At 35.6% G+C, this 9,727-nt stretch overlaps 2 protein-coding genes across 3 annotated transcripts; one reads left to right on the forward strand and one right to left on the reverse strand.

Annotated features, from left to right (window-relative positions):
• Nucleotides 1-260: 260 nt before the first annotated feature.
• LOC132188309 (EPIDERMAL PATTERNING FACTOR-like protein 3) lies at nt 261-2,037 on the forward strand. 2 transcript variants are annotated; one of them, XM_059602732.1, is made up of 3 exons: nt 261-986; nt 1,378-1,427; nt 1,516-2,037. In XM_059602732.1, exons 1-3 carry the CDS (start codon nt 875-877, stop codon nt 1,741-1,743), a joined length of 390 nt encoding a protein of 129 aa, XP_059458715.1. In that variant the 5' UTR covers nt 261-874; the 3' UTR covers nt 1,744-2,037. The 2 variants fall into 2 exon arrangements, with proteins under 2 accessions (XP_059458715.1, XP_059458716.1); XM_059602733.1 differs by having other exon boundaries at nt 1,384-1,427.
• Nucleotides 2,038-3,996: 1,959 nt separating this feature from the next.
• LOC132186399 (protein phosphatase 2C 16-like) lies at nt 3,997-7,796 on the reverse strand. The gene is made up of 4 exons (XM_059600361.1): nt 5,958-7,796; nt 5,282-5,629; nt 5,076-5,181; nt 3,997-4,511 (listed from the first exon to the last, which is right to left on the reverse strand). Exons 1-4 carry the CDS (start codon nt 6,792-6,794, stop codon nt 4,177-4,179), a joined length of 1,626 nt encoding a protein of 541 aa, XP_059456344.1. The 5' UTR covers nt 6,795-7,796; the 3' UTR covers nt 3,997-4,176.
• Between the last annotated feature and the right edge of the window lie 1,931 nt (nt 7,797-9,727).

The raw sequence follows: 9,727 nt of genomic DNA on the forward strand, positions 1-9,727 counted from the left end.
TTACAAGAAAAGAAAACAAAGACAAAACTATTACTCATTGAAGATGCTCTTCTGGCGGTACCCAGAAGCTTTACCTGGACCACCCAAAATCTTAATTGACATACTACAGATGGCCAAAATGGACGGCTCAGATTGGACGCAGGTACATTTCCTTGTTGTGTTCCCCAACCACCAATCTGCACAAAAGTTGACTCAAAGAACAGTATTTAAATCTTTTAACTAACTCATTCAATTTTTCTTCACTTCTGTATCGTCTCAGACATTGATGCTTTTTTCTTTCTACATATAAATGGTTCTCTGCCTCTTGTATTTTTCTCTTCCTTTTATAGGAATGAGATTATAAGAGAGAGAGAGAGAGAGAGTGAGAGGGCTCTGCAGTCTAGGCAGCTACGATTTCTGCTGATCATCAGCGATCATAGGGGTCTTGCAGGATTTTCAGAACCCAAGAAGGGAGCTGTTATTCTGGCTGGTAGGACACCTCATATAGCACTCTATTAGATTGATTTGAGAGAGAGAGAGAGAGTGTGTGAAAGGGGCTGGCTTGCGTTGAAGGGTAAGATATATCAGGGAGAAGAGGATGAGAGAGATATGAAACAGATTTACGGATAAGATTTTCAAGTGTGTTGTCAAAGAGAATCACTTGCTTGTGAAGCAAAATCTCTCTACCAACGCTACATAGTAAAGAGAAACCCAAGAAAGAAAAAAGGCTCTGGCTTGTTTTTTGGGAAATGGAAATTTGTTTGGTTGCCTTTTCTCACCTTCTTATATTCCAACAATCATGCATGGCCTCCTAAAGTAGTTGGGTGATTCAAATCTCTCTCTCTCTCTCTGATTGCTATCATAATCACCATCATCATCACTTGTGCTTTGAAGAATGAAGGGCAGATTTTGTTGTTGTTTTATTATAGCTCTGCAAATAGTGAGTTGGGCTTCTGCAACAAGCAGGCCTTTTCCACCAAATGATAGCCTTGGTGCTCATCAACCAGGTGAGCTTCCTTAAATACTCCCTCTTCAGTCAACAGCTTACAAGTCCACTTTTTTATTGCAATGATCATATCTATTTGGTTTAGCTCCATAGCTCCATTTGTTTTTTCTACAGAAAGGAAAACCCTTTCCTACATAAAATAATTTTCAACATGATTGATGATCCCCATTATGACAGTTACAAGTTGTCTTAAAAATATCACAACATTTTTTTTGGCTTTAGCTTCCAACAAAACAGAGAAAGTTGCTCCTCCTTAATTGCAAGCTTCTGATAGCCATTCTCCTTCCAACTTTCCAATGGAAGCCTTTTCTGTTTCTGTTTTAACTTATTAGCATTGTTCTCTCTCTTACTTTTCAATAGCTTCATAATAAGCATCTCTGCTGCTTGCTCAGGGCCAGGTCAGAGCTCAGAGTCATTAACAGTAGCCTTGAATACAGAGGAGGTATCTCTCTCAGCCTCACTCTTTTTCCTTCTCTCTATCTCCCTGCGGGACATTTTATTTATGGATCATTTCCTCTGTTTTCTTAAAGGGTTTGAAAAGGGTGAGAGAAAAGACGAACAGAGAAGCAATGCAGAAAGGAGTAAGCAAAATAGGGTCAAGTCCACCAAACTGTGAGCACAAGTGTTATGGGTGTGTTCCATGTGAAGCCATTCAAGTGCCCACCACCAGCATGCACAGCCATCTGGGGATCCAGTATGCAAACTATGAGCCTGAGGGTTGGAAATGCAAATGTGGTCCTTCCTTTTACAGTCCATGAAGCTCAATTATACCTGCAGGCTGCAGCTCTCTCTCATTTCCTCTCATCCTCATTGTACAATACTAGCTAGTAGTTTTATTTAAATTAGCTCAAGAAATCTTCATCGGAATCTGCTTCTTCCAGTAGAGAGAAAGAAAAAAGTTTTGACAAAGGAAAGGAACCATCGGAATTGGAGAATGTGAATTTTTTCAGTATTGGAAATCAAAGTCAAGGTCACTGTCTATACATTGGCGAGTGTGTACGTTGGGATTGAACTTTTAATACGTACTTCTTTATTAGCTTTTTTTCATAAAAGTTCCTTCCACAATTTCCAGCACATATTATATAAAGCATTATTAAGCACATATGCCAAAAGACAATCTTTCATGACGTGATATACAGAAGCTTGATCTTAAGAAACAACCAAATTGCACGATTAAGATACAGGAATAGTTTCATCGGTTGAGAATTACGTATCATTTTCATCGGTTGAGAATTACGTATCATGAAGTGGAAATTATTAATTCAAATTTTATTTTCTATTTTTTCTCTCTTCGTATTCGTATGAACATGTGAAAATAAAATAATAATAATTGCATGATTCAAAAGTTGAGATGTTCTCATTTTTTATTGTCCTTGATTAGGGTGTTACATTTTTTTTTTCTATTAAAAAAAGGGTAGCGACCAATTGTGGTTATTTATCTAGGCATTACCACAATAGCACTTGTGTGTTAAAAAGCAATGACATGAGAGACTTAGTTGGTGTTTGGCAAACAACATCAAACACAACCACATTATTCATCTCATTTTTCAAAAAAAATCAATATTAAAACATTCTAATTTTTTTATCACATTATTCATTTTTTATATCACATCATTTATTTTTTTACTACTATTTAAATAAAAAAATCACTATAAAACAAAATTTTTTCATTTTTCAATACAGCTTTTTCAATTTTCTATACTAATTATTACACTCATTTTTTTCTCACCAATCATGAACAATGCATTGTAAAAGGCTTGTTGTTTACCAAACAAGGCCTTAGATAGTAAAAAATGACATGCACTCCTAATATTACTAATGAATAATGATGATTTTTGGACAACACAAGTCACCATATTGAGCCCTCGAGCTAGGCTGTGAGGACCTAAGGGCTTGTTTGCAAACTATTTCTCACACCTTTTTTTTTTTTTTTTTCGTAAAAGTTAAAACGTTAACAAACAACTTTTCTCACAAAGCACTTGCAAAAAAAATAAGGGAGGGGATCATATTTGGCCCTTATGCTTTCTTCTGATTTAGTAATTTTGGAGTTAACAATTTCAAGAATAAGGTTTTTAGATTTTATTCATGTTTGATAACTAAAATAGAGAAAAATAGTTTTTTGGCTATTTTGCTAGTAAAATTTATTGAGTCTACTAAGGACCCGTTTGGGTTTGAGCTAGGGTTTGCGTTAGAGAGTTTAAAAAGTATTTTTAGTACTTAAAAAATCGTGTCAAACAAAACTTGTCATGTTTAGTAAAAAATTTCAAAAGTACTTTTGATTTTTTTTCTCTAAAAATGGTCGAAACACATTTTTGACAAAAGTTTAAAAATAATATTTTTACCAAAAAAATATTTTTTTGACTTAAAAGCTTTATTTCTCAAATGTAATCCCAAACATGCTCTAAGAGTCTAAGAATGCTCACAAAGCAATTAATTTGATCAAAAGTGATCTTTTGGGAGAACATTTTTTCCTTGGTATAATTATAATCATCCTATTGACCTTCATTACCTTTGTTATTATTAGTGGTACCGTATGCATTGGTGACAATGGCTTATTATTGTAGCAAAACGATGATGAAGATTGTTTAAAAAATTGGGAAGTGCTAAATCCACCGTTAAAATGGTTGACACAAATTACAATACCAACTCACAACATGCTGTGTCATCAGCCAACTGATCCACGATTCCTACCTCTTAGCCTCGTTTTCAGGCTACTAATAAATTCCCTAAAAATAGAGTTGGTCGGCTGAGTTCCTTCAACAATAATCCCACAAAGTCAAACCTTAATTTCCTTGGACCGCCAATTGAAGACCCAAAAGCCCCATATGATATTTAGCACACCATAAGGGGTAAAAGATAAGTCCTCACGGTTATCCTCCCAGAACCAACCTTTTGGGCAGTGAGAAAACTGTATATTTCTCCCTCTACACAAACAGCTGCAGCCGCTCGCTCAAGTTTATTTCCGTAACTAAAACTACTCGAAAAGATGCGCTACTTGACGACGAGATGCATACTACGACATAGATGTGACATTCCATAATAGTTGCTATATAGTACATACAAATTTCTTTACTTGTACACACATTAAGCCCATAAGATAAAAAAACGAATGGACCGTGCTATCTATTAAGATGTAGTCTCTCTAATACATTGGGAATACACTTGGCAGGATCCATGGTGAAGCTTCTCTACTAAGGCTTGCTCTTAAACTTCCTTTGAGCTTTCAAGTCCACCACAATCACAGAGATGTTATCCTTGCTTCCCTTCTGGAGGGCAAGCATTGAAAGGTAATCTGCTGCTGCTTGCGCTGCAGGATCAATTCCTGTGCCTCTTTCCACAAGAGATGCAACCCCATTCTTTTTGTGCCAAAGCAAAATCCGCCTTCGAGCCACTTCACAAGCTTCCTCATTCGACATCACATCCCACAACCCATCGCTGGCTAGAATAAGGCATTCATCATCTCTTGCTCGTGGAAGAAACATGACTTCTGGTTCTGGAATAATCCATGGTTTCAAATATCTATCACCTGTACGTTACAGAGAAAAGAAAGTAAAGATTTTAGCTTTTTGTTCATTTCATTTTCAGAGTCATTTCAAAGTATGGTACTCAACCGATCACAACTCATCTTGTTTTGACAAATTAATCAAGATTAAGTACATTTTGTACTTATTCATTGTCTATGACCATAGAATCACAAAAGCCAGGGCAATACACTAAATAAAATCCCAGGGGGATATTTCGATGTCCAATGGAAATGATCAAACCATTAAGTTGTAGAGCTTTTGAATACACAATTTGGTTAGGAGCTCAATATTAAGTCATCCACAAAATAACAAACAAAACAAAACCATATCGATATCGATATCGTGAAATGTCTGTTTCTTTTAAACGCAACTAACATACAACTTTGCAAATTAACTAGTTAAGAAATGAAGTTCCCGGGTAGGGTTCAAATCATTAGGATTTTAGACATCCAAAAACACTTATCAACATTAACACTTTTTTTTTGTGTTTGTGTTGGGGACGCTTCATATTTAGAAAACACATGATACATACAAAGGTGATAAGGGCAGGTAAAAGGTAGACATACCAATGGACCTTGACATTGCAAGAACTCCAAGAACACGGTGACCATTCCACTGGATGACCTTGCCTCCAGATGCTTCAATCCTTGCGTACTCATCTTCTCTGTTTGGCTGGGAAAAATAAAATAAAAGTATGAAAGAAGATTAGTTTCCATGGGAGAGAGCTTTCCATAAACGTGTACAGATAACCGAATAAAAACACATGCCCTACTTTATGATCAATTGATAATGCCATGGCTTCTTTGCCACGACATAGGACTGCTCTTGAATCACCACAGTTTGAAACTATAATATGGGATGAACAGATTAATGCAACCACAGCTGTTGACCCAACAGTTTCTGGTGCAACAGGCTCAGAAGCATCCCCATTGCTTTCATTATCGCTTCTACCAACATTTCCTCCAACCTCATCATCAACCTTGTGAAAGCAACTAGTGAAGGCTTTCTCCCACTGCAGCTGCTGATTTGCCTCCATTCTTCCATTATTTAAATTGTCTTTAGTGACTCCAATCACCTCAGCCAAAGCCAAATGGATGCGCTCACGACAATAGTTTGCAACCTGCACAAGTAGAACCCTTCCAATGAAGCTAACATATTCTTAATCCAAGAATTGCTCACCCAACAGAAAAAGAAGCATTTGTTGTCATTAGTTTCGTTTATAACAGCTTTAAGTACAAACATTCAAAGAGGAAACTTTTGCAAAATCAACAACTTCTAGATCTTGACTCTAAAGTATAAAATCGGGCTACATAAATAACGTTATATGTAAGAATCAATAAATAATCCTGTTTCCGAGAGTTGCGTCAGAATGATCACACATCCCATTGAGCAAACAAAATACAAACCAACACGAAGGAAACAATAAACATTTGGGAATAAAGATGTACCTGAGAGCCCCCGTGGCCATCATAAACAGCAAAAAAATGACTAGTTACGTGGGTCAAACTCTGGTTCATTCCATCTATCACACGATCTCCAATAAGCATTTTGATTGGAATTTTCATAAATCGAGGAACAGCTGCAATGGCATCTTCCATTTCTGGTCTTTTTCCACAAATAGATACAGAACCCCAAAGGGGAATACAGTCCAGCTCAAAAACACTCCGGCCGCCTCCTTTACTGACACTCTTCTCCACATGTGACTGGAAAACCACTGTAGAGGCCTTTAACTCAGATTTACTAGATATCTCTGAGTCTGGGCTCACAGCGGCCACAATGAGTTCACCAGAAGGCACCTGCCCTATACTTGATTCCACCAAGATAATAGCCTTAGCAACAATCTGAGCATGACCATCCGCAATATCTGGCAAGCTTATTTCAGACCCTACATCCAAAGTTAACAACTCCCCACTAATAATCCTATTAGTACCATCTGCAACAGACAAGATTTCATCTTCCTCACTTTCCAGCATAACAGCATCGTTAGCAATTGAACTGTTTCCATTTTTGGGAAACATCCCCAACAAGTCAGCTCCCCCTTCACTATTGCCTTCTGGTGCTGACATGGTTACCATGTTAACTTCGCTCTTAGCATCGTTGCAACACCCATAGCCACTAGAAACAGACTCTGCACACACCACCTTAGAAGGATCCGACAACAAATTTGTTGTGTCTGTTACCAGCTTGAGCCGTGTAATTTCTACATGGGTTGCCACTCCAGAACTATCACACATAGAATTACCTAAACTAACAGTCAGGGAAACTGCCTGAGACATCTCTTCCATCAACTCTCTCTGTGTGCGTACTAGTTACCTTTCAATCTCTACGCACTCGCATAACTTGTTACTTTTCATCCCCTATATCTATCTCCTTCAACAAACCAACTTGGGACAAGGTTTGAATGTATCAAGAAGTACCTCTTTCATATGAATTCAATGACCACGAGACTTTTTACAGCTACAGTTATATTGAGAACACAAATCACACCACCAAGACAAACTTAATTATGGGTATGGGCTAACATGTGCAGAATAAAACAGGATTATCAGATCTGTTGGGGAGCAATGGATCTAATCTTCATATTTTAAATACTCCAACCATTCACAAGCACTTTGAGCGTCTCAAAGACTCTAAAGCTTACCAAATTCTTTTCGTTCTGGCACACAACTGGCCACAGAATTCATCAATCCTATCCAGACCACCGACCCCTAAATAACACGCACATGAAAATGACCAAAATCCGATCTTTATCTAAAAAACCAAGAAGAAAAAGGCAAACAGTTCAGGGGAAACAACCTAGGAAAAAGGAAACCACCCCGGATAATCACAGGAATACCCTAAAAAGGTGATCCCTTGTACTCATAAAACTTGGGTTTCCTGGATCTAAGGCAACCCATCTCAGCCTCTCTTGAAATATGGGTTTTTTTTAACCTTTCTTCTTCTTCTTCTTCCAATTAACACACCCAGCCCCAAATCATCAATAACCATCAAACTCACATATAGAATTAAACAATTATCTGGGTATGCTACAACATGATCTGATTCCCTCCTAACAAAGGAAAAAATCACATATGAACTAGGAAAACATAATTGAGGGTGCGTACCAGTTCGGAACCTGAAAATCTGGCCACTGAGAGCCTCTTTCCTAGATTTTTTTTTCCCTTTGTTTCCGGGTGTGGATTAGGCTGCGAAGAGAGAGAGAGAGAGAGTTGGGTGTGCAGATGCTTTTTACCATGCACTCCTTTCGGGGACACGTATACATGTGATCATGATTCTCTTACATCATTGAAAGCTTTTTAGACTGCGCTGGCGAGGAAAAACGGAAGAATAGAAAACGTAGGAAGGGTGGGAAAGGGAGAGGACCCAAAAATATTGACGTCAATTCTTTGTTTAATTCAGAAGAAAAATAAAAGAAGCTACCAATCGTTTCTTATATTTTTATTTATTAGATAAAATAAAAAAATCTTTTTTTCAATGTCTAATTGTTTTTTTTTTAATTTCTTGTTTTTTTTTTAACCAATGTCTAATTTTTTGTTGTTGTGGTCTTATATTTTTAGAACCCCTTAATATGTTCATTAATAATAATAATAATAAAATAATAATGATGAGAATTTTTTTTTTTTTTTTGTATTTGCTAATACAAAATAATATCGAAAATTGGAGGAATAAGAGAAAATTGTACATAGACACAAATTTTCTTTTAATTGGCTTTGAAAAAATGTCCTTCAACCTAGTATAATATGTGGCAAGAATCATCTCTTACATGTTTTTTTTAATAATTTAACAGTGGATCTGGCTTACATGCTGTTATTAAAATACAATATATACGCTATAGTTTAATCAACGGTCAAGATTAAATATTAAAGTTGACTTACTTTTAAAAACTTTTAATAAGAGAGAGAAAATTAAAAGAGATTTTAAAAAATTTAATCTTTAACCGTTGATTAAACTACAGCATGCATGCTGTTATTTTCGAATCCTTTAACAGTTATTTGTCATTCTACATTAATTTTTTAAAAACTTAAAAATATTAAATAATACTTGTCACTTTTTTTTAAAAAAAAAAACTTGTTGCGTTATTATTGATAAAAGATCAGAAGATGGAGAAAAAGTCCAACAACAATCAAGAAGATAGAATTAATTGCTCCTTCAACACAATATCACTGATATAATCTAGAATTTTCTCTCTCCATACTTTATCGCTGGCATTTAAGATAGCCATCTTCGCCAAACGGTATGCCGCCTCATATTAAAGTAGGTTTGAAATAAATTTTTTTTTAATAAAATTTGTATTGATTGTACATTTATATCATCCAGGAAAATTGGTAAAAATCTTTTTCGCTACCAAACAAACGGAGTATTGAATATTAAAAAGTGGTTTAACAGAGAGAACACTTGGGGTGCCCACATGAGGACAACAAGTGGATTTTTCATGAGACAAACTTTGAGGAAGGACACGTGTCTGTGAACTTAAAAGCGACCACAGAGCAATAATGTCTATGTGCATTGTTCACCCAGGTTGTCTCTAATGGGATTTATGCCCAAGATGTGCAGTCCATTTCAAGAAGGAAGCTATTTATTACGATTTATGGGCCTCTTTTTGGTGCCACATTCTCTTTTTCTTTTTCTTTTTTCTTTTTTATTTTTTTTTTTTTTTATTTTCCTATTTTTCGAAGAGGGTTGAGACTTTAAAACATATGTACGTCTTGATTGGGTAAAGAGGTCCGGCTTGAGATAAGATCTTCTTCATTTTATTTGAAAGAGAAATGTTAAGGATACCAAATTTTTTATTAAAAGAGCCTTACCGAATTAAAAAAATAAACTGAAGAATATCCAGTTAGTTATAGTGATCCTTCTAAAAAGATGATCCTTTCGCAAGGCTTGATCTCAATATTTTATAAAATAATATATACTTAAGATCAGGAGAACATTTATCATTTTCCTTCAACTTATGACATAAGTCCACAAGTTAAAGTCTTTTAAGCTACATCTTTTTTTGATAAGTTCACAATACAAATGACGCAATTTATAAAACTTACAAATGATTTGAATCCAATATAATCCTAATCAAATCCCTTAATTTAGGATGATTCAATCTCATCAAATCATCTTCAAATCTCAAAGTTTAGGGTAATCATCTTTATTAATCTCAAAAAATTTCTATCCTTATAAGTGAGAAAGATAAAAAATTAAAAAAAAAAAATTAAAAAAAAAGCGC

Source organism: Corylus avellana, chromosome ca7 (genome assembly GCF_901000735.1).
Source record: "Corylus avellana chromosome ca7, CavTom2PMs-1.0".
Lineage (NCBI taxonomy): Eukaryota > Viridiplantae > Streptophyta > Magnoliopsida > Fagales > Betulaceae > Corylus > Corylus avellana.

Excerpts from the sequence above, each read along its gene's own strand:
- LOC132186399 (XM_059600361.1), bottom strand. The coding sequence starts at position 6,794 with ATGGAAGAGATGTCTCAGGCAGTTTCCCTGACTGTTAGTTTAGGTAAT. Across the intron at positions 5,182-5,281 it reads CATTATCAATTGATCATAAA|CCAAACAGAGAAGATGAGTA; the intron begins GTAGGGCATGTG and ends TATTTTTCCCAG. Across the intron at positions 4,512-5,075 it reads TGCAATGTCAAGGTCCATTG|GTGATAGATATTTGAAACCA; the intron begins GTATGTCTACCT and ends TGTAACGTACAG.
- LOC132188309 (XM_059602732.1), top strand. The coding sequence starts at position 875 with ATGAAGGGCAGATTTTGTTGTTGTTTTATTATAGCTCTGCAAATAGTG. Across the intron at positions 987-1,377 it reads CCTTGGTGCTCATCAACCAG|GGCCAGGTCAGAGCTCAGAG; the intron begins GTGAGCTTCCTT and ends CTGCTTGCTCAG. Across the intron at positions 1,428-1,515 it reads TAGCCTTGAATACAGAGGAG|GGTTTGAAAAGGGTGAGAGA; the intron begins GTATCTCTCTCA and ends GTTTTCTTAAAG.